Source organism: Aspergillus neoniger (assembly GCF_003184625.1).
Source record: "Aspergillus neoniger CBS 115656 unplaced genomic scaffold BO87scaffold_25, whole genome shotgun sequence".
In the NCBI taxonomy this organism is placed as follows: domain Eukaryota; kingdom Fungi; phylum Ascomycota; class Eurotiomycetes; order Eurotiales; family Aspergillaceae; genus Aspergillus; species Aspergillus neoniger.
In genome coordinates this window covers 409,266-435,380 of record NW_020291153.1, presented here as the reverse complement: position 1 = coordinate 435,380, position 26,115 = coordinate 409,266, and the positions used below count along the sequence as shown (strand labels likewise).

Here is a 26,115-nt window from a genome sequence, read left to right as displayed (position 1 = left end):
ATCCCTTGATTATCAATGGCAGTCTGAAGAACTAATATCTAGCCTACGTTCCATTCCTAGATACGTCATCAGCTTCGTCGAGGCTGACTATAGCCAATGCGCAGAGCAAAGGAATATTAGTTGGTGGCAAAAAAGGATATGAATAGTTACTGACTTATTCCGTACCTGGGATCTACTACCATGCTATAACTGTTGCCTAAGGACTTCTTTCAGGTCGAAGACCCAGTAGGGCATTGTTTCTTCTAGACCAGTTGTATTCTTTATACCTTAACCCTGGGCTGCTCCAATTGATGAATAATTAATAAAAATAACAACAATCATAATGAAAGGAGACTTGTTGACTTCATTATCATTACGATATTTGTTAACTACCATAACGACGGTCATGCCTTTCATGCTCGATTGTCTCCGTTGTTCCGTGCATTCCATTCCCGGTCAAAGCGAGTAAGGGCTCTCTGCGCGGTTGGCACACAGTCAAGCGCTTTGATTGTAGTCCTCTCAGGACAGCTGACCATATACCATACCGCCTCAGCCAGATCCTCCGGCACGAGGGGTTCATACCCGTAGAAAAACTCATCCATCGCGTTCTGATCATACTTGACGCGCTGAAGATGAAAGTGACTGACCACGCAACCTGGCCGGAGGACTGAGACACGAATATTTGATTCAGCCGTTTCCATCCGCAAACTGTTGGTAAATGCCTCAAGACAGGCTTTGTTTGCGTGATATACAGCTTCCCCATCAAAAGGAGGGCATTCAAGCCCGGTGACCGACGAGACATTTATGATAGTCCCGCGTTTTCTGGGCCACATACTTCGGTTCAGCACGCTGTGGGTCATGTACATCACCCCAGTAATGTTCGTGCCATTCATTTGCTCTACCAGCTCAATTGGTAGTTCCCAGAATCTACCCGGTGCACCAAGAGCGAGCCCAGCCTTTGGCGATGGTCAGCTTTCACATCTCTTATCTCGAATCCCCAAAGCAAGCTTACATTGTTGATCAAAACCTCGATGTCTCCTAACGCGGATACAATAAGCTTCACAGCCGCGTTTACCTCCGCATGGCTTTGGATGTCAACGCTGTAGGCGCGAATCTTGATATCGGGGCATTTCCTTTCAATTCGAGCCTTCACAGCTTCTAGCTTGGGCTAATTTCGGGTTAATATTTCCCGTGGACCAACGTTATTGAGATACATACCCTGCTTCTTGCCAATAGAGCGACATTCATTCCTTTCTCTGCTAGGGTCATAGCAATAGCTTCACCGATGCCCATGGAGGCGCCGGTCTTAGAAGGGTGGCATCATTAGCAAGGGAGTGGAAAACTACGCGGAATAGACAGGACTCACAATAACTGCCGTGCGGCCTTTTAGGTTCGACTCCATTAAAAACGTGATCAATCAATTTAAATGTTCACAAATTCTGTCCAAGAGATGTTACAGCCAGTACTGAGGTCTTGTTATAAATCTACACGGGGGATTGATCGTATTTGGTGGGGTTGGCGGGTAATGCCTTTCCGAAGTGGAGAACCCCGACTTGGCCAACTCTGGTTATGATATCAGCGTAGATTTAGGCTGAGTGTATACTACGCCTCTATTTCAAGGGTGCAAAGACGTATAAACCAACCTTTGTCTGTAAATACGTTTTGACCTTCGCAACATATTGGAATTTATGCTGTTGACACCAAAGTTTCTTTTTACAACAGAAACTCAACCGCAACATGGCAAATATCAGACCATTTACTGTAAGGTTTCTCATGGCTGGCGCAGTGAATTATACTGATCAGACAAACACCCAAGGTCCAAATTTCCGACATTCTTCTTGAGGAAGTCAAAGCGAAGCTCAAGATCGCTCGTCTCGATGAGCGCATGGGTGAGGTGGAATGGAACGACCTAGAGATTGGGCATGCCGAATTCAAGCAACTTCTGGAATTCTGGCGCGAAGAGTATGACTGGAGAAAATTCGAAAGCTTCCTGAATACGTTTCATCATTTCAAAACGCCGATACAAATTCCTGGTTTTGAGGCATTGGAAATTCATTTTCTGCATCATCCATCGTCACGGGCGGATGCGATTCCTTTACTATTTGTTCACGGATGGTATAGTAACATACTTCTTCTGGATTGCCGTTAAACATGCTAATGTACCCATATTAGGCCTGGGTCATTTCTCGAGTCACTGAAGATTTTACCATTGCTCACGGACCCTCCAGAAGGACGGCAAGCTTTCCATGTCGTCGCGCCATCTTTACCCGGGTATGGTTCGATACATGGCATTGGGCCATCCAGAGATGGTACTAGGGATCCACATAAACATGTTCCTAGCGCTTCCGCCCAGTCCAGAAATCTCAGCTGAGAAGTTCCAGCGGTACCAGAGGATGGATTATGATACGCAAGAGCTAGAGAACTTGGAGAGGACAAGATGGTTTGCGCATAATGAAGTGAGTAGTACTAAGCAGATGACTAACTGCTCTTTGCATCTGACTGGAGCCATTCACAGCGCGGATATCAGCGAGTCCAAGAGACAAAGAATGTGACGCTCGGTTACGCGTTACATGACTCCCCCGTCGGCATGCTGGCCTGGCTAGTGGGTAAACTAAAGGCATGGACTGACGACTACCCTTGGACAAAAGAAGAACTCATTCATTGGACATTCATGCACTATCAAGGAAGCCCGTGTGCAGCAATGCAAATTTATAAGGAGGCAGAGGCAGTCTTGAACGAAAACAGAAACAGTATGTTAGGCAGATACATAACCCAGCCCGTCGGTTGTTCGGTTTACCCAAAGGAGGTATGTCGGCTGCTGTTGAATTTCCGTGGCATGGGCTGACATTTCATCTACTGTGAAAGCTGTGGTTATATCCTCGTGACTGGATGAGCGAGACATGCAACATTCAGTTTTGGAAGCAACATAAATCCGGGGGGCATTTCATTGCGTGGGAACGACCAGAGGCCTTGGTGGCGGATATTGCAGAATTCTTCGACAAGGAAGGACCAGTCTTCAAGAACGGTGGAAGCCATGGCTGAGGCAATATGACGGGTTCAATAGAGCGAGCAGGTGGCCACAACATTCGGTCGAATGGGAAGTAAGATGAGTTCCTCATGACGTATTCTGCTCTAGTATCTTGGATATGGTTTTGTCATGCCCCTGTACCTTATGCGCAAGGTATAGGACACACAAACTGCACCAACTACGACCTCTAATATGTGGAATTAAGACGCCGGACGGGGACCGTCAGTTACAAATCTACAATCCACGTCATGCAGCCTGGGTTCTCCTCAAATAGCACCTATATCCTCCATTAGTCCTCACTCATTCGGAAGGAACCGAAGTGTGATAATAGAGACCGATGTACTACCGAGCACTACTGCCGGTGAACCCGCAAAGCGTTGTTAGTAGAGTGCTACTCGAGCATTTGACTCATGTGCCAAGTTGATTAGTCTTACTAATACAAATTCTAGGTGGATTCTTGGGAGGCCCTCGTTCCGAGAAGGGGGAGAACTTAGTTGTCCTAAGCATAAAAAGCTCTTGGGGGGGGCATGTGCTGTGTGTTGATGATTAGTACCCTATATATATGTAGATCGAACATTGAGCTTACTACGATAGGCATGAAATGTAGAATGGGACTGTAGTTTATCAAACGTTTTGGAATGTTCTTTGTAGGCTCTCGTATAAGCGTTGAGGACCCTGCTCTCGAAAGTACATATTAGTACTGGCCTACTGGCGTGTAGTACAATGTGAGATGATGTAGAGAGAATTTAGATCTGAGTAATTAAGCGGGAACATCGCTCCGTTGCATGAATTTTTTCTCATGTTGTATAAGGGTTCACCAGCTGGTTTTGTGTCCCCTGTACAGGGTATGGATAAACATTTACCGGATATAGAGTCGGCAGTCTCAAAAGTAGGTCAAGCTCAAGCCAAAACCGCGGCAGAACTCCTTCTGAAAGGGAAACCTGGTACCGCTGGTAAAAAGGTCTGCTGATTGGCTCGCACTACCAGCTTGGCCTTGGCACCGATAACGCTAAACCCTTTCTGGGGCTACTTTGCGAGTGGCCCCATAGGGCCACGACAGCGCTAAACCGCAAAGAGACGAGGGTCTGGCACACGTGACATCCACGGAGCGTCGATCCCGCCCGATATCCGATTGGTGGCGGAAAGCCGTCGCACTTCCCCTCTTCCAGACGGGGACCTGAAACCTTGCAGTTGCTGCCCGCTTGCTATTCTTTTTTTGCACTGGAATGAATCACATCGTCGGTCTCGCAAGCACTGCCTATTCCTGTTGCATGCAAATCACAGCCTCTTCCATTCTCCGAGGTGACCTGCATCTGTCCTTGCCTGCATCTAGTAGCTTCGTCTCCGCCGCTTATACACATGGTGTTCCCTGGAAGGCTTAGCACCGGCTGCTATGTATGCCGGAGGCGTAAAGTGAAGGTAAGTTCGGTAAATATGATAAAAACTGTTCTGTCTCTTCTTCTACGTGATTCTTAACTGACCTGGAACAGTGTGATGGGGCTCGACCAGCATGCCGTCGCTGCGTCACACAGGGGAGGCAGTGTACGGGTTATCCGGATGCCTTCGCCTTTCGTGAATATAAAGCCACGAAAGAACCTCAAGCAGGCAAGGCAGCAGCCAGGAAACGAACCAAAAAGACTACGGACGGTGAACAGCCCGCGAGTGGCTCAACATCACCGTCCGCGGCAGTATCAGACCAAGATGGAACAGATACTCGTCTGATTCCCACTAAATCCCCATCCACACCACCTAGTCCTCCTGCTGCGATAACACCATGTCTGGAGTGGCAGTCACTCTGTTATTTCTTTCATCAGCATGTCCTGCCTACCGAGAAGTCTCCCTGTGAGGGTCATCTTGCCTTCCTTCCTGAGCTATATCAGGAGAAAGGCAATGACCCTTCCCTGAGACATGCCATCATTAGCGTATCTTACCTTTCGTTATTCAACACCGCTCGCGTAAATGAGCTTTACGTGAATGCTAGGAAGCATTATGGCGTGGCATTGAAATCGCTCACAACGTCACTCAGCAACAAGGAGACCTCGACTCAAGACGAGACGTTTGCAGCTGCGCTGTTCTTGAGTATGTTCATGGTAAGTTTACCAATATCGACCCGATTAACCGGCACCGCTTGCTTACCAAACCTCAGGATCTAAGCGGCGAGAGACAGGGGGCAGTGAATCCTCACATCCCTGGAATTTGCTCTCTAATGCATCTTCGGGGTAGACCGGAGCGCAGTAGCAAATATGCCCGCAAGCTATTCGGTTGGGCATTCACTCAGATAGTAAGTCAAACCACTGTATTCACAAAAGCCATTGTTGACTTAGTTTGTACGTTGCAGCAAATTCAAGCGGTAGCCAATAATCAGTTTGCGTATGCCTGCTTGCCAGCATCTATCAATATGGCGTACAATCCCGACTACGTGCTACGCTCAGGGATAATCACCAGTATGATCTCCGAGTTTTGTCACGGGGCCAGCGAGTTCCGAAGAACCGAACACAACTACCCACCCACCGCCAGGGCCCGGTTATTGCATTCCATTCTGGGAAGGGCGTATTTCATCATGGAACAAATCAGCATTTGGGATGAGGCAGTCCCTCAACATTGGAAACGCCAATTTGCCGTGCCGGGTATGGGCCAAGTGAATCATGCAGAGCAGGCTGCTTCGCGAGATCCATGGACCCCATGCTTCTTGGCCGTCGTCCAGGCAGCACAAATTCTCTATCTCGTCCACGTGTTCGAGTGTTGGGAGAAGTACGTTCCATTTGCATCTGCGATAAACGATGAAAATATTGAATATTTCCCTGTAGAAACATTCAGCGGGATAGACGGTCGGATCAGAAGCCTGATAGAGGTGATTTGCGACACTGTGACTTACACATTGGGACATGTCACCACAAATCATGAATTCCAGCTGCACCCCAACAGCAAGCTGGCGAATGGATACACGCTTCTGTGGCCGATGTGGGTGGTTGTAAATTCCGGGCTTGCGACAGCAGACCAATTGACTCTATGCCGGCTTGCTCTTGAGTGTGTTGGTTCGACCATGGGTTACCGGTTGGCCTCTGTCTTGTGTGCAGATGGTAGACAGGAAGAACCTCGTTCACGCATACTTGAACAATCCTCAATGACTCGCAGCCTCACGGCCGTGCAGTAAACCGAAATTTTATGAACCTTTCATGCCGTGTCATGAGACACGATGACCATTGTGATATATACCCTCGATGCTGAGACGAAGCAGTTTCGGCGACTGTGTGCCTCGACTAATTTCCCATGTTGCATTCTCATTTCAAAAGCTGAATACCTTTTTCATTATTAATATATCTTTTGCCTCTTTACCCAAGATAATATCCATGCTTACCTGTACATATTCTGCTCAAACCACGTGTATTCGTGCTGTGTATCTCACCTATCTTGGAGAGCAGGGAGCAAAGCAACTTAAATACTTCTCAGGGGATATTCCCCAGAGCGCAGATTGAAAAGCAACAACTCCCACTGGACGAAAAGCAAATAAAAAAGTCTGCTAGAGTGAGACAGCAATAAGCCAGTACTCAACAGCCCCAACTGCCTGTTCGCAAAGGGCCACCAGAACGGGTTAGCGAGGTGATCTTCGTAGGGCTGTACAGGATAAGCCCGGGGTGAAATGCCGTCCACTCGGACACTGAATATCTTAGTGAGCCATTCTCACAGGGGTCAATTGCATGTGACGGCTGGAAATTAACCGTGCTAATATTGCGCGTAGGATTGCTCGGTTCGGGCCCGTCTAGACTGACAGTGATAGATTTCGGGGTATGGCCGGGGTCGGCGTCGGTTTCCGAATGTGGCAATCGGCGGCGAGGGGACCCAGATTGACAAGCAGAAGTTTCGTGTGGCACTCATCGCAGCACTGCCACGGTGTCAAGGGAGAATGTCACTATCTTCATTGCTGAAAATCTCTGTTCAAGTATACAAGACGGTTTGCTCATGTGATATGTGAAGATGTGATGCATGTAGAATCTATAGTCGCAAACTCAACTAACTACCCAAACCCAATACCGTATAATAACTCCAGTATAACATGCAAAAGAAAGACCAATGAAAGCTGTGCGAACTACCGCCATACCGGGCCCCAGTAGTCATTGTCCCCCTGAAAGGCGCTATCATACTTCTGGCATCGCGGATGATCGTAATCTTCCTGTGACCCCTGCGGCCAGATAGGAACAGCACAGAATTCATCATCCTGGCAACCAGAACACTCCTTCCATATACTCCAGTCAAGATAGTGCATCAGGTCCTGCAGAATAGTTGTCACTATACCGTACTCCTTAGCCTCCATGACTGCCATAAGACTGCTGCAGATCCTACTGCTAACAGTATAGACAGCTCAGTAGCCCAAAGAGTCCTTAGGAGCATGAGTTGGAATGAACTGGCTAGCACATCGGTCAATCTCAGCGTAGTAATCACGATTGTCGCGATCGACAAATGGGGATAATATACACTCTGCCGTCTCCATAATAAACTCGAGACGAGCAGCCTGATCATCATGATGGGCAGATACTAAGCTGCGCAGAATGCGACCGTATTTCTCAACCATCATGTCCACCACTCCTTGCCAGTTTATCACCCGCGTCGTAGGATCGTGATTCATGACTAGCGCAGTCAAATCATCCCTAATGGGCGCAAGCGACAAAGTAGGGAGATGCGCAAGACGCGGATGCTTGCTACCACCATGGAACAAATCAAGACCATAGTCATATGCCGTGACGAAAGCGTCATAGTTGACAATGACCCGGTCGCCGCCAATGCCATGGTACCTTGATGTGACCGTCCGAAGCAAGTCACTAGGTTTGCCGCTCTTCTTTGCAGGATCCCGAATGGGAAGCGTCACTCGAGCAATATTGACCGTGTCTAGCTTCTGTTCAGGATTACAGAGAATGATTTCAAAACCCGCTGCCATCCGGATCACGCCGTCGACACGTCCATTCCATTCCTCTTGCGCGATCTCTCAGATGGCGCGAGCTCACGCTGACTCTTGACTTACGCCTCCAGGCTCCAGTTTATCTTCAAATAGGACACGGTCCTGCAGGTCCAGCGTGCCTATTTGTGACTTCCCCGCCGAGGTACCGTCGATGTAAACGAGGCGAAGGTCTTCCGTGGTTGCGTGGGTGTGAAGCCAGCCAGTCTCAGCTGGAGTGATCATTACTTGCTGGGACTCTGAGTCCACGTTGTGAGATGGTTGTTTTGAAGGAGGACGGGCGAATACCATGGCGTGCTCGGGGTCGAAAGCCATCCAGCCTATCCTGGAGATGGGGTGTGATCGTGCGTCGCCGTGATAGAGCTTGACTCCCTTCGGGACAAAGGCAAGAAGAAAAGTCATTCCATTATGATGAAGTGATGATCCCCATTGTCGCATGGAGGAGTGGATGGCGTTGAAGATGTGGTTGGCGTTGTGCATGGGTTGCGGTTCCCCGATGGCGAGGGCTGTGGTGGTGGTAGTCATGGAGAAGGCTGCTAGGCACGTTAATAAAATTGATTGATACATGATCATCAAATCGTTGGAGATTAAATTGGACTCACCTCTCTCTAGGTTTGTTGGACTCTCGTATAGTTATATGGCGGCTGGCTATGCTGTTGTCCGCAGCTCGGAGGATCCACATTGAGCTCAAGCCGTCAGGGCTTATCCCCGAGCCTTGCTCGCCACCTAGTTATCTTTCCTTCCCTGCTGATTGACGCGTACTACGATTTTCGTCATGCAGCATCGGAGGTAAAGACGTGATTCTGGCAGTCTCTTATTTTTGTTCCTTACCCCTCATGTTCCCAATTATAGATCGGATGTTCCGATCAGCCCTACAAAGATGGATCATTGTCAGCCGACGGTGGGAATAATAGAATAGTTGCAATTTGATTCACGAAAATAATTAGTTCCACTAACTTTTCCACCGTAATAGCATTATGTGGCGGAAACTGACATTCCTAGCCCGTAAATCCGAATACAATCATCGCAATCACTAGCTGTTGCCTGGCCGTGCGCGGTAGGCAACTTCCTTTTTCAAGGCCCTCATCTTTTCTGTCACCCTTTCAAATCTCGTTAACGGTGTTCACCACAGCACCGACAGTAGAACATTTAGCCGTACGCTTAGGCATTGATCTCTCTGGTAACAATCTGCGATGGCATCCTATCAACCTCCTTGCTCTTCTCAATCACGCCCTCACTGCTGGACCGGCTGGCAGCCTTCTTAGGGCGGATTCTGCGCATGCAGGCCGAGAAGAACGGAATGTAGCCGTAACGTTCATTGTACCACATGCAAACATAGGCAGCGATGATACAGATCCAGTAGAGGTTGTAACCCAGCACGGATCCATAGGTGGCAGAGTTGGTCCAGCCGAAAAGGGCGTTGAAGATACCCCATCCACCACCGCTACCCAATTCGGGGTTGCAGCAGTTGACGTGCCAGACACTCTGGCGGATATCGTAGGAACCAGCTCCCGATCCCGTTTCGGACGCATCACCACCGATGATATTGTTCCAGGCGTTGTTCTGGAGGTACCAGATTGCACGGGAGAAGAGACCAGCGGAGACGAGGTAGAGGAAGCAGGTCGAGATGATCAGGAAGTATTGCAGGGAGGCAGTGTTACCACATCTATTGCAGAGGAAATATTAGCCAGGACTGCAAGCCCTTCCAGCACGAGAGGGCAGCAATAACCTGTAAAGAAGATATCCGACGGCAATACCGGCAGCAAGACCACAAACAACTGCGAGAGGGAACGAAGTAGCAGGGAGACCGAGACCCACACCACCGACATACACGACGGCCTCAAGGCCCTCACGAAGAACAGTCACGAACGGAAGAAGGAACATGACATATTTCTTGGACCAGTCTTTAAACCGCTGGTAGATACCAATCTTGGTCTTCTCCTTCTCTTCAAGAGCCTGGGCCAGCTTATCACGCCACTTGTCCTGCAGCTTCGAGATACGCAAGAGACCAGCGCCCATGATACTGATAATGATGGAAGCGATGAAACCGAAGATACCTTCCCAGATATCCTCACTACCGGTGAAGACATCCTTGTTGAGGCCGTAGAAGGCACCGATCATACCACCGCCGACACACAAACATATGAAGAGACCTAATGCTACACCAAGCCATACCTGGATTATGTAAGAAGGCAGAATGGTATTTGTATGGGGGAAGAAACATACATGTCGATTTAATCGTTTTAATGTTTGTACATCGCCTTCTCCTCCTAGTGTCTGCTTAAGGAAAGACAGAAGCGCGGAGACGATAATGACACTCTCGAGACATTCACGAAAGCAGATGAAGAAGACTGTAGATTGTGAGTACTAGATCAAAGAGCAAATGCCTTGCTATAATAAGGTGCAAGAGTGAGATGTATCATACCTGTCACTGCAAACACACTGTTGGCCATCTTGTCGACAGTAAGCCTCGTCTAAGGCAACTCCAAGAGACAGTTGAAAGCGTCAAAAGTGAATGAGAGTCCAAGCCAAAGAGGTCCTGTCCCAGTTCCTGAAATGACCGAGGGAGATGATAGCAACATATACCCCAGCGGATCAACGGCAGATTTCTCTAAGTCCTCTCCGATTCCCGCAACCCATTCGGATGTGTCTTTTCAGCGGCCCAGGTGCCACCCCAACCATCCATAGAGACACCACACCGAAATTGCCATGGCACTAAGAGCAAATTTGACCGGGACTCCAGCGTCCGGCTGTATACGATGCTGAATTATCTACGTAACAAAAATGGTCACGCCGGTTCTTGCTTATCAATCTTCACAGGGAATAATCTCTGGTCATATGCCTAAAGTATGGCTATCGCGGCATGCAAAGGGTCTCAGAGGCGTGCCTTGGTAACTACAAGCGGGTCAAGAATGTTTGCCAAGATGCAGGAAAAAATCTGATAGCGAGGAGTCAGAAGCGATTGGTTTACTGGAGTCATAGGCATGGATCTGATAAATCGTACCCGGTTAAAAAATGGGTGCCCCATCGGGCGGATGGTTGAAGTTTGGGTTGATAGTCGGCTGTAACGATACAGTCATCGTATTCCGGATACTTCAATATCTTGCCAAGAGACACGTCAAGATATGGCATTATCACGAATTCACTATGGGCAATGCTCCTTTGACAACCACGTAACAGAGGTATGCTCTGCTCTTGTCACAAGGTACGATCTACTCAGTCATACACAGGAGATCGACTGAAAATGTGTCATTCAACGCCGTCATTGTTAAGTGACAACAACGCTGACGAGAATTTTTACTGAGGTACCTGAACCAAGACGTTGGATATGGTCGAAACATGGCTATAGTGACAGAGCTTAGTGGAAAATTCAGCTAGATTGATGAATTAGGTGTATGTGGGACCCCGATGTTGGTTATTATACCTTCATAGTTGGGAGGACTAAGGTTTAGGGGAAGAGCCATCTAGAGGGACGCCAGAGTAGCCAAGGGAGAAATCTTCTCCCACCGATGCTACTCACACTAACTGAAAGTAAGACCACTGCCACTTGACTAATGCCCTGTTCTTGTATATCGAGGCGCCAGTGCGGTTGTACTAGTGGTCGATTTGACCTGCATCATAGAATCGACAATTACTCGACCCATGGCCGAACAAGACAGGACGGCTGCAACCACACACGACGTCCCGATTCAATCTATACTTAGCTGATTCGCATCTGCAACACTCCCCAGTGCTCCAGAATAACGGTGATGTGCATGGGACCAAAGCCGTTCAAGTTACCTTTCAAGGATCGTCAGGCACACTGGACGTAAAATTACCACTCGTTCCATACAAGTATCGTTGATTGATAAGTATGACCCATAGAACTCGGTTGCGCCATGAAATCTTAGCGTGCTCGCTAATTAAGCTTTAGGTTAGGCTCGCAAACTAATTCCCTTCTTTCTCATAACCTTCCCTCGGGATATCAGCGGCGGACCGGTGGGACCGCCATACGGGGAGTTCTCTAGTGACTTGCATCTCCTCCTCCTATGGGTCATAGGGCCATTAGATGAATGGGAGGCGGGGAGGGATCGGTTGCTTGACTCGGACAAAGGTGGATACTGGATGCGAAGTTCAACGGGCCAAATTTTGACTGCCTCCAGGCGTGGGATTGACGCCCACATATCTTCATTGCAAAAAGGGTTTCTCGCCGATAAACTCTAGGGACCGATGCAAGATTTGCCGGTTTACCCAAGGTTATTCGATTGTGACATACCATGGTCACATGTCCAGTACTCGTGCGGTCATATTGCCCAACTGATAACCTGTGCTTTGAGCCAGATTTTCATGATTGATAGGAGCAGTCTGAACCCAATATGTGCAACGTACAGCCCAACTATGAACAGAATGTCATGCCAAGCGGCAAAACTATCACAATCATACAATGCGTACATAATTGCCGCAGGAACGCGGACAGTTTACCCTGAAACGTGTATACTTTGCGACAACAAACCTGGAACAACCGCACCGAACGTGGGGAGGACTCCCAATATGGTAAGAATTTGATGCCAAGATAGACCGTGTCAATCCGCTATCTCGCTTAGGACCACCCGGGGCTCGGATACAGCGCCCGAGGCAGATACACCAACTACCATTTCTAAAAGGAACCTCCCAAGTCATGAGTCAAAGCCGGGAGATGACCGACGGCCCGTACGTCGCTGCGTTATTGCCAAGCACGGCCTTCCAGCTGGTGGCACCTTGTTGGTGGGTTGTTCAGGTACAAGTGGCCAAGAATTTCTTGTCAGTCATATGGCCGCTGCTTGGCCTGTGAATCTTATCTGATGAAGCTTCGGCGATATTAGTCTTGGCAGCCCACATGGCCGGTGGGCTCCGTCGTCGGTGGCTACAGATACGGGCTCCTATGAACGGGGAAGAATCACTTTGACGAGAATTAGGCATACGTATACTTGGTTGGATCGTTATTTCCGACTTATCAATCTCTTGCGTCTTGGCACGTCCAACCATATGGGTCAATGGTTCGTGGGCGCAATTAAACGGACCAGTAGATGGGGTATGTTACAACGCTTCCCACCATCGGCTGCTCCGGAACTTTGCACAAGGCATAACTGGAGAAGAAATCTCTGCTAGAGAAACGCCTCTTTCTAGAGACTTCAGTTGGTGGGCTCGGATGTATTTGCAATCCAGCGATTAGAATGGGTCCCATTAGGCACCGTATGACAATAGAAGGCAAAATTCTGGCCAGACATATATACCCGGCAATAGGCTTCCTCGACTTGGTCAGACAGACTTTGAGCTCATCCATCTCAACATGCGTTCCCAGGCTGCCATCCTGCTTGGACTGAGCTGGGCCGTGAGCCCGGTCCTCGCCGGACAGGGCTTGACAATGTCGGCACCCAATCTGGCTGATTATTGCTTCTACGCTATATATTCGTCTCTCGGTTCATACACATTCGAAGGGGCAACCTCGACATCGTCGAGCTCCGGCACCACAGCGCATGGGTCTTCCAGCCAGTCTTCCTCCAGCAACTCCTCTAGCAGCTCCTCCAGTAGCTCTGGACATGGCTCGTCCAGCAGCTCAAGCTCACACCGTCGCCGAGCCATGCGAGAGAAGCGTGGTCATCATGGTGCCAGTTCAACGGGAGGTTGTACAAGTACCGTGGGAGTCATGTCCCTGTATGCCAGTGCAAAGGCTTGGTGCACTGAGGAACAACTCAGTTCCGCAATCCCATCCTACTGGGAGAGTCTTTGTGAACAAAGCAGTGTGTCCCTGATCAGCCTGACCGAGATCGAAGCCAATGCCACCGACGCCTATATTGCCTCCTTGCCTGTTATCGACCCGGAAACGAATAGTACTACTACAACTGGAACCATTGAATCACCTGTCCTTCTGAGCCATTCCTACTACAAACGGGCTTACAAGTCTTACGTGAGTCAACTGCTCGACTATTTCTTACTCTAGTCAAATAACATGAGCTCAGGTTACTCACGACTATGCATTGATCAAAGACAAACGCTACGGATGGGGTCTCATGGGATACTGGGGCGGTGTCCTGGCCCTTGGAATGATAGTGAAGGCCTGGAAGTTTGTCCGTTCTAGTATGAGACTTTCTAATTCTGGTGACGCCGAGAAAATCAGTGCAGGCCCCCAGAGTAAGGCATTCGCACCAGTCGCTGCAGTTGCACACCTTATGCGCACATACTTTGTGATTCCTGCCAGCTTCGCTCCCTACCTGTCGAACCACCAACAGCTTTTCCTGTTTCACACCATTCCTAAACGACTGGACACCTTGATCGTCTTTGGTTTCTGGGCCGTCGCTATCATTCTGTCTTGCGTCAACTACGAGAGTTTCACGGGTAACATTAGGTGCGTTATCAGTCTACTCAGGGCTAGTGCGCTTTAACTAACGGCTCAATTTCAAGCACGCCGAGTCTGTACCAGCAAAACTGGCAATATTCCTCCGACCGCACTGGTGTTTTGTCCTACGCTTGCCTGCCCTTCCTTTGGCTCTTTGCTGGACGCAACAATATCTTCCTCTGGGCGACCGATTTCAACGTGCAGTCTTTCAACATCTTCCACCGTCACACGGCCTGGGTGTGTACCCTTCTGGCTATTGTTCACTCAATCGCCTACACTGTGGTCTTCCAGGTTTATGGTTAGCCCCCTTATCACAACCAGTTCCTACCGTTTACAACTTGTTGACAACACATCCTACATACAGATGGCAGATACCACAGCGCGCTGAAGCAGAACTACTTCTACATGGGTATTGTAGTATGTTAAAGCTATTCTGATAATATGCGTTGCCCAAAAGTTCTAATTGTTTTATAGGCTACGGTTGTTATGGCAGTTATACTCTTCCAGTCTGGTACTTGGCTTCGTCAGAGATTCTACGAGACCTTCCTAATCATCCACGTCCTCTTGGCCATTCTAACAATCTACGCCTTGTTCCGGTATGCTCTCCTTAACAACGCAATTCACATCACTATCTCTAACAGTAAGACTGCAGCCACACCAGCTTCGACGGAACCGTCTATAACGGCTACCTCTGGCCCATGGTTGCCATTTGGGGCTTCGATCGTGCCGTCCGCTATGCACGCATGGTCTACTGCAACCTCCACGTCAAGTTCGGAAAGGGCTTCATCTCCACAACCTCCTCCACGGTCACCTACAGTGCCGAAAGCGATCTGATCCGCGTCGAGATGTACCCTGCCTCTCAGACCCTGAAGCCTGGCCCTGGTCAACATTACTACCTCTACCAGCCCGTCACTCTCCGCGGCTGGGAAAACCACCCCTTCACCATGGGATGCTACGAGAACGCGACTTCGAAGGAGGAGTCTTCGAAGCTTATCTTCTACATCCGTCCCTATGACGGCTGGACGAGACGTCTGCGTGACCAATGCCAGAAGGCCGGCGCTGAAATCCGCCCTAAGCTCCTCCTGGAGGGCCCATACGGACACCAGGCCCCACTTCACACTTTCGACACAGTCCTCATGATCATGGGTGGAACAGGTATTGCCTGCGCGGTGCCTTATATCCTGGACCACATCTCGCGCGTTGAGGCCGGCAAGACCAACACCACTCGTATCCAGCTCATCTGGACAGGCCGTCAAAAGAAGATCTTCGACGAAGTCTGCTGCAGAGATCTGTCCGCAGCTTTGGAGCACAGCGACATTACCACCACTCTTTTCTGCACTGACAAGTCGGCGGCCGGAAACGTAATTGACTCCGGCGCAACGACTCCGACGAAGGAGAAGGAGGCTGTTGCGGATGCTATGGCTCTTCAGGACAGATCCAGTGGGTCTATTCGCTCCGTCGAGGACCTCAACGTCGAGCTTCGCTACGGCCGGCCTGCTATTCGCGCTAGTGTAATGACTGCAGTGCGTGAGGCAGAGGCTAGCTCGGCCCGGTTGGCTGTTATCACCTGTGGTCCGGCCGTGATGGCGGATGAGTGCAGGTCTTCGGTGTACGAGGCCATGAAGGGTGGATTCCAGGATATTGAGTACTTCGAGGAGGCATTCGGCTGGTAACGAGGGTTTGGGAAAGGGTATGATGCAAGATGATTGGAAGGGGTTTACGGCATGGATTGATTATGTTTGCCAATGAGTATATGTATTGTGGAACTATGCAGGATTACTGCACAGTAAATGAAAACTTACTTAATGTTGATATCCACAATTGTTGATTATCTCATTTTCTCTATATTCGCGGATAGTGTATACTTGAAGCTCTTTTGCGTGAAAAATACAACGGCATCCTCCTGACTACAATTAGCTCATCAATCTATCCTGTAGATTGTACCTAGAGCTGCACCACACCCAGGCAACAACAAACATATAAAGTCCTCACCGGTAATCCCTCACCAGGCTCAACTCCGGCCCCATCGCCCGTTGACACCAAAAACCGGCCCTTCGGGTTAAACTGCCGACTCAGGCTTCTTTGAGCGGGAGGAACCACGGCCGGTGGATCCCGTCGCGTGGAACCATCGCAAGCTCGTACCCGAAATAAGCTAAGATGGCCCCATCCTTGCGGTGATCGATCTGTGGGTGGGCAGAGGGGCTCTCGCAAGCTTGTACTAGATATGCCCCTCTTGGGCATGTATGGAGTGCGTTGTAGGGCATCGGAGCTCGGTAAAGCCTCTGCGCTTGGCGAAGCAATTGTTTGTGGAGGTTTAGTTTGTTGGTCGTCTCCGGGCTTGGCTGGGCTGAATCTGGGTGAGGGCTTGGCGCGGACTGGCCAGGCTCGGCTGGTATTCGAGCTAAGATTTTCCGGCGGAATGCGCGTCAGGTGCCTGGGCTGTTTTATTGCCATGGCGTAGGGCGGCATTTGACTTGATTCTCGTAATATCCTAAATAGCTGAATGAGATTATAGTCAACAAGGCACCGCACAAAGGGGCGGCAGCATTTCCTGCTACTCGGGACAGCCCCAATGTAACATCCGGTTCCGAGTTTTAAGGATGACATCCAGGCTACCGGTGATATATTGTGTCTAATGTGTGGGGTTCACGCATAGTCTCTCCTTCCAGCAAAATGGTGGATCTAGACTCTGCCAGGACGTTGTTGTTCCCTCCATTATGGTACTAGGCTCTCAGTCAGTAACCCTTCCCAGGTTCCCAGTCGCTACCAACAAATGGGCAACTCTGATGGATAATGAGTTTTGAATAGAATAGTACTTTCATTTGAGGTTGTGGCAGCTTATTCGACTCCGACCTATTTCAGTTACCTCTAATAAATCTACCTGTACAATACATATAGATATATTTTCCGTGCTACGGTTAGGTACACCTCGAGCGATTACGATCTATTCATCAAGATAAGGCGTTATCCAACAAAAGATTCCAATACCGAGGAGCAATATCAGATGAATGTATGCAACCAAGTAGCATTATAATATCGCGTCGACTGGGTATTTGTCCGTTGCTCGGTAGCTATAGATTGTGAATATATTGGCTGAAAGGTTTATCTAGTAGGCTATGATGTAAGCCTGCTAGGTTTTAAACAATATTAGTATCATTATATCATATTGCTTGCTGAAGTTACAATAGTAGTATGTACTAGCTCATAGACATGGTAGTATATATATATCTCCTGACGCGGGTGTTCATATTCACAAAACATGAATGAAGATATGATATAAGCAATATTGACGTGACAGCAGAAGCAGTATTGCAAGATAAGCGACATTGAATATTCTACTATCATATCAGAAGTGATCTTCTTTGCCCAATTTCTCAACAATATAACCTCCACCGAATTCATCTCGAGATTACCAGACAAAGCGTACATGGGGCACCTACACGTGACGGGGTTCAAATTTAGAGCGGCAGTGTCAAATCGGAGCTGGAAAAACGTTTCGGATTGATACCAAACGAGCTTTTATCACGTGCAAAGACATTTTACTATCAAACTAGAATCACCCATAACATCTACTATTTTAGGGAGTTCTGGGGATAATTATCTTGTTTTTTTTTGGCTCGTGCAGAGGCTATACAGTATCAGTATTGTTGAATCACAGTGTCAGGGATCCTCTGAATCTCTCTCAACTGTCTGTCCAGCTCTGGTCTGACACTGCCATCCTAATTTCTGCCTTTGTCGCGTGAGTGGCCCGCGTACGGGCCTAAGAATGAAACCCTTGTTAGGTCCCTGTATATAAATATCCTGATCTGAGTGGAACAGTAAATGGTTGAATACCGATGAAGCAGTCGCGGGATTGCCCAGTGACACGTCATTGGTATCCCTGGGGCCCATTCGGCTCATAGAGATCACTGAGGACATATACAGAGCACCTACCTCAGTGGCCTAATTGGACAGCTGCGTGGAAGTTTACGTTGTTGTGGAATCGATTCCTTAATCTCATTCTGCTGGTTGTCCTGCTTAGCAGACATTCTCTACAAAGCTGTCTGTTATCTCCACACAATGGATGCTATAAAGGCAGGCTTATTCCTATATGTTCTGAAAGAGATAAAGAGAGCAGAACAAATTGTTGGTACAAGAAACCGAGTATATCATTTTATAAAGTGGCAGCTGGACTACGCCGCTTTCCTTAACGCTCCCCTCCCCCCCTCTGTCTTTACTGCATCAATGCTCTTAGATAGCTTCCATTTCTGGAACTCAATGCTGGTGAGTTTAGAAAGAATTTTCTTCTAGCTGTTGGCAACTCGGCAAGAGTACTCTGGATGTACTATGTTCGAAGATGAAGCAACGAATCAATTAATCAATCAGTCATATACGGAGCACCAGCCTTTGGCCTAAGAGTAGATTACAGTCTATGAGAACCTAATGACACATATGCAAATAATTTGGGGGGTAGATCCTGCTACGAGGTAGGCCTATCAGCCAAACCGCAGGAAGATTATCTACAAACCGTACCAGAAACATAGGAAATTACTACAAAGAATGTTCACACCTAGCCACACTATTCTCCGACCGCTCCGTCACATCCTCAACAGACCCATTCCTCGGATCAACGTATTCGCACCTTACGCTCCACTGATCTGTTCTCTGAATGACCAGAGTTGAGTCCCTCCTACCCAATGGCTGACCTGGAGATGTGACAGCAAACGCTGCAGCAGAAGTGCCCAAGCCCTCGATCTCATCCTCCATGTACCGTGACCTAGTGGCTGATTCTTTAACACCTTTGCTCATACTCGTCATCGCGTACGCATTGCCATAAGAGTTGCTATTGCTGCCTCCACCGATGCGCTTATGTAATGATACGTTGAGCATGCCGCTGTCAAAGGCGTCGAGGAACGGTTTCAGGCACGGGATACAGGCTGTCATGATGCTGACGCAGAGGACGCATTCTGTTGTGATGGTTGTTGCAAACGCGGCGTCGTTCATGTCCGTGAAGGGGGAGGACTGGGAGTGGCGCATGAGGATGAGGCGAATAACTGTGGTTATGATAACGCTGGCCAGTCTCTTGTTAGATCTATATTTGCAGTAAGTCCTAGAATAGACCTACAAGATGCGGATGAAGAATGCAACCACAACGGTGACTTTCTTCCCGGAGACGACCTGGACTGGTTTCACGATGTAAATAGGTAGGATGCAGATGACGAGTTCTGTTATTATGTCGATAGGGGAGATGCCTGTCCAGAAGGCGAACTGCACTCGTATCTGTCAGTGTCGTTGTATGGAGTGGAAATATATGGATATTCTGATAGCATATGGGCGTGCGCGAGTTTTGGGATGGTAGGCGAGGAGGATCTGCCAACTTACACTATCTACGCAATGGCCATCGCTAAAATCCCAAGGATTAGGCACTCCGCATTGCAGTGCCAGAGTGAAAAAGACTGGCACAGTCCAAATACCGACCAGTATTGACGTCCAGAATGAAATTCGCTTATGCCACTTGTTAACAGCCAATCTGTTCAAGAGCAGCAGTACTGAGGTCTTTGCTAAGCTAAGAGCAAGAATGTATAGAATTTCCGATGAATAGAGAACCTGACAGACATTGTGATATTAACAAACCTGTTTTATCAGAGACTGGCTAAAACTCACCTTCTCTAGTGTTTGGACTTCCGTGTCACTGAGGCTCAATTCTCGCTTGCCCAACCCATTCCTCGTTCCAGCAAGAATGACAGCACATTGTGCAACAGCGAAGATCTACTATCGTGATGGAACCGCATTAATGAATCAATACACCAATTGTCTCGAAAAGCTGGAGCGGTAAACATACCAGTGCAAGCGATATAGTCCCATCGTCCCATTCCAGTGAGCGAAGCATGTGAAGCCGGAAGGCCAGTCGTATCAAAACAGCCAGTATCATCATCACCATCAAGTATATAGTGGCAATGGCTATTTCGTCGACATGATCGGGCGCATGTTTCGTCGCCGGGTAAATTGCGCGTATGCCAATATTAGGGATGCGAAGGAATTGGTAGATATGCGAGAGCTGTGGAAGCATGTTCGGGATTGATGTAGAAGCAGGAATGCAAGCATGAAAGGAGAGGTACCAGCATAGACTGTGCGCTCATGGTGGTTTAACACAGGGAGCACGAACGCCTGCGGCAGTAAGTATAGAAAGCTATGTACACGCGCACCCTTCAGTCCACAGCAGCGCCGATTAGTAACACTTATTGCTTGACTCGATCTGGGAAGTCTCATTATCAGCACATGTTTTAGTTGAATGGCATAATCTCGGACAAGCCCGGCCACACAAATAACCCATCCTCCGTGGGAGTGCACACAGGAGCTGGGACTGGGTCTGAAGCTACTTCTCCGATCGAATGAGCAGACCCATAGTGCGCACTAGGCACCTACCCCTATCAGATACTATCTCTGATCCCTGTTTAGCTTAACCACCATACCATTAGACCAGGGCTAATCAGTGACGCATGACGGACCGTCGTGTACGTAGGCGAGCGCGCATGTTGCTGGGGAAATTACAGGCCGCTATCCAGGATCCTCAAGCTGAAAGGCAAAACCAGTATACAGCAAGGTCCCCTAATGAGCTACTTGCCTCTGCTCCGCGGTACTATTCGGTCCTCTCTTGGGAAAGGATGGCTAGCTTATGCTAATGCGTCAAGGTTGCCAATCGGTCTAGGGTGGGGGTGGGAACACACGTTGTAGGAACGGGCTAAGAACATAGCATTAATGGGTGATCGATGACGGGGGATTGTTACTCCTTGTTCCCGACGGGGAGATTGATCAGTGTTGAAATCGCAGTGTCCGTTTGCCTGCCAAAGACGAGTGCTAACCGTGTAGTATCGTTGTGCATGAAAATAAAACCGCACGCGGGACAGGAGAGAGGCCCAAGCGAGGTTCAGGGATTCATTATGGACACTTCGAAAGGAAGCATTCCTTCGAAAGCAGCCACGAGCTAACCAGCTATGCGAAACTGGCATTTCCCCGGAAGACGGCTGTGAGTGAGTCGAGGATGCAAAGATTCCGTCCTCGCTTCCTCGGCCTAATTTAATTAGTTAATCCCGACTAATAACTCACGATACAGCTAGGACCTCAGGTTTCTGGTCCTAGCTCGTAGTCTCCAACTCAGGGAATATTGTTTATGGCGTAGCATACCGGCGTGTTTTGCGTAGAATGAGCGCGTGCCAAGACGGAAAAGGAGCGAAAGGGCCAGCCGTTCGCCCACTCCTAAGGACGTTCCTATCATACTTAGAGCGAAGCTAATAGATGGCTAAGCAAATGAGCTTAGCATCCTTGTCCTATCTCATTAGTTAGACAAGCTTCATTTACGCCACGTCAGCGGGATTGGGGAATTCATATGACTGGCTAGTTCCGCGGCGGGGACAACAAACGATCCGTACCCTAAAGCGCGTGCTAAATTAACTGTGGCGCTACAATATCAAGATTAAATTGAAATCTCTATCAGTAACAATAGTGGCCAATAAGATTAACTCAAATGTCCAGATGATATTTAATCAACAAATACCTTTCAGTGCGCTGATTTGTCTTCCTACAGCCTTTTCCGGATGTCCATTCTCCGGCTGCGCCGTTCTCTAGAGGATTTCCGATATTGTATGGCGAATACTCTCCCGATCGGCCTCGGAGATATGAATCTCGAATACTCTCTCTAGCGCTAGCACGCGCTGCTCATCCGACGCAAATTTCTCTAGCTCCTTGGATGTCGCTCCCAGGCGCTCTTTAAGCGTGTCGTTGAACAGGGTCACATCGCCCACAATCTTGTCACCATCTTCGTTGAGTAACATCCGCACGCAGACAACATGATAAGTGAACCAGCTTTCCCGGCTGGTACTCATGTAATAGTTGATCATAGTGAAGTCCTCTGGAAGGAACTCCATCTCGGTGAAGCAGTAAGCCGGAATCCAATGACTGTCCCCGTTGCGAAATTCGTACTGCCACAGAGATTGGCTCCTGCTAGTGTGTTGAGCGATAGGTCCGTTGACTAGCCGGCCCGACTGTTCACCAACGTTGTGGAACTCATAATCCTGGACCAGTGGGATGGGCTGGTGTGGCCCATTGGAGCCAAATCCAACGTCTACAAGGTACTTTTGTTCATCGATAGTTACGATGTTGACCATGTGATTCCTTCATTAAAGCTCGTCAGCACTTCATGATTGAGCTTTACCCCCAAAGAAACGGGAAACTTACCATCCGTCATACTTGGGTCCTTTCCAATTCTTCGAGGCAGACATGGGCTGGGCAGCTTCGTTGACTCGCCCCCCTACGGTGGTCACATCGTATCCCAGGCTTCGTAGGACGGTGCCAAACAAGAGACTGTTCTCCATGCAATAGCCCCCACGACGAGACTTAGAATCAACAATTTTCTCAAACACCTTGTAAGGATCAATGGAAATACTCCGATGAACAGCATAGTGGAGGTTCAGGTTTTCGAAAGGGACAGCTGCTAGTTGGTATCGTTGCAGCACCTTCAGCAAAGCTAATGCAGACTGGCCATGGAGGATCGCTACATCTTGCAAAGCTTCTCGATAATTTTCGGGGAGCCCGATCCGGTCGAAGTAGCGTCTGAGCTGTTCCAAGGGATATGTGGGACGCGCTGCCCAATCGACCATGCCGCCCATTTCGGGTAACTAGAAGTTGCAAATTCGGACTGAGTGGCTGAGGGAGGTGGAAAATGACAATAGAATCCTAGGTTTAAAATGCGAATGAAAAACGCCAACTTCGAGAAGGCCCATAGATTACTGGGAGAGTAAGCTAAATAAGCCCGGCGTGATATGCTGGTTGATTACATTGAGTTGCTTGTGTTTAGCAGCGGGGTCATGAGATTTAGGCGGTGTTTGCCGTCCAGTAGATATTTCCATACAGCAGCGCGGGCGATGGCAGTCTGGGACCTTACTGTGGCACTTACGACATATAGCTTACTATTTTCGGGATAGGGCGAAGCTAAGGGCAAGTCGTTATGGGCTGGAGCGATATGCTAGCAATTAGTGCATGCATCATGGATTAGTGCTGACATGATAATGACCCAGTCATCGCATCAAGATTAACTGTCAGTCATGGCGTCGCAGCTTGACCCCGACGAGTCAGCCACACATCCTATTTCACTATAAAATATTATCTGGGCATTTGAGGTTTACCCCAAAGCTTGTCTGGGTAAGCCGTGGCCGTCTTCACTTTGACTCCTGTCCGACGACCTAGTGCTCGGGCAGTCGTCTGGACAAGGGGCTCGCAGTAGCGTAAACAGCGCTGCAGATGGAACTAGGTCTAGAAGCTTTCCATGAGCGTATCCGAGAATTAATTAGTGTCGTTTTAGATCCCCGAAGCTAATATGCAGTCAAAGCCGGTTCATTGACGGACTGGCAGACGGCCTAATATCCCACGGCCACTTATCATACGAGGCCCAGGGCCTACCTCAGGGTGCACAAACGTTGATTTACTTCGGAAGGTCGGAGGTGAACAATCTCAAATGAGCATGGAAGACGACCTGCCTATTCAAGGAATCCCCGTGTGGATATTTCAGGGATAGACCTAATAATCGTGCAGCAAACCTGCAAGACCTGCTAGTATCGGTCGGTCGCTCGGTTTTAATAGCATTCCCCATAGTCGTACACCAATATTTCTTTCCTTCTCTTCTCTCCCTGTCATACTTTTCTTTCTGTCTTGCCTGGTTGATTTCCATATTGATGTCCAGTCAAGCAACATAATGTCTTTCAAACATGGAGATATGGCAATCCAGGAGCTGGGCTCCCGGCAATACAAGGATCGTGATGATGAAGACATGGCAAAGTTTGGCAGGAAACAGCGTTTCGAGGTGAGCCTTCATTCAGTGTCTCTACGTCGCAACTAATGTAGGCAGAGAAATTTCGGGTTCCTGTCGATGCTGGGCTTCACAACCACGATGATGTGTACTTGGGAGGCGGTCCTTACGTGAGTGTCAACATCTCCACTGTCTAATGTCAGGCAGCTGACCAATAGTACAGCGCTAATCCAGCAGCCATGACTGACGGAGGACCAGCAACCCTCGTCTACGGGTTTATCTTCTGCTGGATTGGAGCTTTGTTAACAGCAGCTTCTCTTGCCGAAATGGCCTCGATGTACCAGCCCCTTTAGACGGACTTTGAAAAGAACAACACTAAGACATTTGTCACACAGGGCTCCCACGTCGGCAGGTCAATATCACTGGGTGTCAATCCTCGCCCCTAAAGGCCAGGCTGTCTTCCTCAGCTGGGTAACTGGATGGTTGGACATGATCGGATGGTGGGCCAACACTGCGTCGGGTGTGTATTTCGCTGCCACCGTCTTGCAGGGCCTTCTGGTGTTGAACTATGACGGATACGACTTTCAACGTTGGCATGGAACCCTGCTCATGTTCGCGGCGCTGGTGATTTGCCTTTTGGTCAACTCCTTCGGGGCAAGGCTCCTACCTAAGATCGAAGGTTTAATTCTCATTCTCCATACCGCTGGCTTCCTAGCTATCCTGATCCCCTTGGTTTATCTGGCTCCGCACAAGAACGGCGAATTCGTCTTTGCAAACTTCACCAATACCTCGGGATGGAAGAGCTCTGGCCTTACCTGGCTGATTGGGCTGATGGGGACGAATCTTCCATTTATTGGTACGCTCACACTCCTCGCGCGGACTCAATCGATCTAACTGACTCGGTAACCCAGGATATGATGGCCCTTGTCACATGTGTATGTCCTCGGCCACACCCCAACTACAACTCCACTCATATCTAACACATCTACAGCGGAGGAGGTAGTGAACGCCTCGGTTATAGTCCCCTGGTGCATGATCGCGACCATCATGCTAAACGGTGTCCTCGGTTTCGCCATGGTCCTAGCCTTCCTCTTCTGCGTTGGCGACCTTGACGCCGCCCTCGACAGCGCAACAGGATACGACTTCATCGAAGTATTCTTCAACGCGACAAAATCCCACGCCGGAACATCTGTAATGACCGCCATCGTAATTGTTGCTGACTATCTGCGCATCGTTCGGCTTCCTGGCCTCCTCATCACGTCTTACCTGGGCACTAGCGAAGGACAAGGGAATTCCATTCGCTGATTTCCTATCTCATGTACGAAAACACCTCCCCCTTGCTTACAAGTACCATCATTACTAACATAACTGAAATAGATAAACTCCAGGGCATCCGGCTCCGCCCTCCCCCTCCGCGCCATCGCCCTCTGCGCCATAATCACAGCCATTACCTGCCTCATCAACATCGGCTCGAGCGCGGCCTTCAACGCCATGATCTCCCTGACCACAGCAGGACTCTTCTCTTCATACGAAATCGCGATCGTGCTAATCCTCATCAAGAAGCTCAAGAACGAGCCTCTACAGTACGGCCCATGGAAGATGGGCAGGCTCTGGGGTATCCTGATCAATATCGGTTCGATCTGTTTCTTGACCATCACTATCTTCTTCTCGTTCTTTCCCGAGGAGTTGCCGGTCACGCCAACAAATATGAACTGGTCGATTGTGGTATTTATGGGAGAGTTTCTCCTGGGCTTGGGGTGGTATTTGGTTAGGGGTAGGAAGATTTATCACGGGCCGGTTATGGACATGCCGGTTGCTGTTGGGGAAAGTGCAGTGGTCGGTGGGGATTGTGTGGATGAGGAGTAATTCTACCTGTTATAGGTCCGTTAGGGGGTGGGATGGCATTGAGGAGATATATATAAAACTAATGTGTCAGCGTATAGTGTTTTCATCATGGTCTGTATGCCGGTCTACGCTAGGTGCTATAGACAAAAATATTCTTCGTGTCCCGCGTAACAGGT

At 48.9% G+C, this 26,115-nt stretch overlaps 9 protein-coding genes across 9 annotated transcripts; 4 read left to right on the top strand and 5 right to left on the bottom strand.

Annotated features, from left to right (window-relative positions):
• Positions 1 to 387: 387 nt before the first annotated feature.
• Positions 388 to 1,427, bottom strand: BO87DRAFT_363497 (SDR family oxidoreductase). Its single transcript, XM_025621691.1, has 4 exons — positions 1,346 to 1,427; positions 1,198 to 1,284; positions 992 to 1,147; positions 388 to 935 (listed from the first exon to the last, which is right to left on the bottom strand). The coding sequence occupies exons 1-4, from the start codon at positions 1,379 to 1,381 to the stop codon at positions 393 to 395; spliced, it is 822 nt and encodes a 273-aa protein (XP_025477697.1). The 5' UTR covers positions 1,382 to 1,427; the 3' UTR covers positions 388 to 392.
• Positions 1,428 to 1,716: 289 nt separating this feature from the next.
• BO87DRAFT_408422 (epoxide hydrolase N-terminal domain-containing protein) lies at positions 1,717 to 3,021 on the top strand (the record flags this gene model as incomplete). The annotated part of the gene is made up of 6 exons (XM_025626146.1): positions 1,717 to 1,740; positions 1,796 to 2,094; positions 2,152 to 2,230; positions 2,286 to 2,435; positions 2,495 to 2,785; positions 2,845 to 3,021. 6 exons carry the CDS (start codon positions 1,717 to 1,719, stop codon positions 3,019 to 3,021), a joined length of 1,020 nt encoding a protein of 339 aa, XP_025477696.1.
• Positions 3,022 to 4,184: 1,163 nt separating this feature from the next.
• On the top strand, positions 4,185 to 6,488 carry BO87DRAFT_363494 (Zn(II)2Cys6 transcription factor). Its single transcript, XM_025621690.1, has 4 exons — positions 4,185 to 4,426; positions 4,498 to 5,097; positions 5,154 to 5,288; positions 5,346 to 6,488. The coding sequence occupies exons 1-4, from the start codon at positions 4,367 to 4,369 to the stop codon at positions 6,159 to 6,161; spliced, it is 1,611 nt and encodes a 536-aa protein (XP_025477695.1). The 5' UTR covers positions 4,185 to 4,366; the 3' UTR covers positions 6,162 to 6,488.
• A 385-nt stretch (positions 6,489 to 6,873) lies between these two features.
• Positions 6,874 to 8,483, bottom strand: BO87DRAFT_440958 (uncharacterized protein; the record flags this gene model as incomplete). Its single annotated transcript, XM_025627981.1, has 3 exons — positions 6,874 to 7,366; positions 7,421 to 7,985; positions 8,025 to 8,483. 3 exons carry the CDS (start codon positions 8,481 to 8,483, stop codon positions 7,095 to 7,097), a joined length of 1,296 nt encoding a protein of 431 aa, XP_025477694.1. The 3' UTR covers positions 6,874 to 7,094.
• Positions 8,484 to 9,119: 636 nt separating this feature from the next.
• BO87DRAFT_363493 (FTR1 family protein) lies at positions 9,120 to 10,556 on the bottom strand (the record flags this gene model as incomplete). Its single annotated transcript, XM_025621689.1, has 4 exons — positions 10,384 to 10,556; positions 10,185 to 10,309; positions 9,688 to 10,133; positions 9,120 to 9,624 (listed from the first exon to the last, which is right to left on the bottom strand). The coding sequence occupies exons 1-4, from the start codon at positions 10,409 to 10,411 to the stop codon at positions 9,120 to 9,122; spliced, it is 1,104 nt and encodes a 367-aa protein (XP_025477693.1). The 5' UTR covers positions 10,412 to 10,556.
• A 2,710-nt stretch (positions 10,557 to 13,266) lies between these two features.
• On the top strand, positions 13,267 to 15,986 carry BO87DRAFT_460862 (ferric reductase family protein; the record flags this gene model as incomplete). The annotated part of the gene is made up of 6 exons (XM_025629051.1): positions 13,267 to 13,884; positions 13,937 to 14,322; positions 14,379 to 14,611; positions 14,678 to 14,730; positions 14,788 to 14,909; positions 14,966 to 15,986. The coding sequence occupies 6 exons, from the start codon at positions 13,267 to 13,269 to the stop codon at positions 15,984 to 15,986; spliced, it is 2,433 nt and encodes an 810-aa protein (XP_025477692.1).
• A 2,857-nt stretch (positions 15,987 to 18,843) lies between these two features.
• Positions 18,844 to 20,362, bottom strand: BO87DRAFT_460861 (uncharacterized protein; the record flags this gene model as incomplete). Its single annotated transcript, XM_025629050.1, has 5 exons — positions 18,844 to 19,363; positions 19,418 to 19,560; positions 19,675 to 19,899; positions 19,957 to 20,061; positions 20,135 to 20,362. 5 exons carry the CDS (start codon positions 20,360 to 20,362, stop codon positions 18,844 to 18,846), a joined length of 1,221 nt encoding a protein of 406 aa, XP_025477691.1.
• Positions 20,363 to 21,822: 1,460 nt separating this feature from the next.
• On the bottom strand, positions 21,823 to 23,113 carry BO87DRAFT_408417 (arylamine N-acetyltransferase family protein). Its single transcript, XM_025626145.1, has 2 exons — positions 22,528 to 23,113; positions 21,823 to 22,464 (listed from the first exon to the last, which is right to left on the bottom strand). Exons 1-2 carry the CDS (start codon positions 22,956 to 22,958, stop codon positions 21,915 to 21,917), a joined length of 981 nt encoding a protein of 326 aa, XP_025477690.1. The 5' UTR covers positions 22,959 to 23,113; the 3' UTR covers positions 21,823 to 21,914.
• Positions 23,114 to 24,040: 927 nt separating this feature from the next.
• Positions 24,041 to 25,960, top strand: BO87DRAFT_428011 (amino acid permease; the record flags this gene model as incomplete). The annotated part of the gene is made up of 7 exons (XM_025627433.1): positions 24,041 to 24,148; positions 24,194 to 24,264; positions 24,318 to 24,431; positions 24,490 to 24,950; positions 25,006 to 25,029; positions 25,086 to 25,327; positions 25,472 to 25,960. The coding sequence occupies 7 exons, from the start codon at positions 24,041 to 24,043 to the stop codon at positions 25,958 to 25,960; spliced, it is 1,509 nt and encodes a 502-aa protein (XP_025477689.1).
• Positions 25,961 to 26,115: the final 155 nt, after the last annotated feature.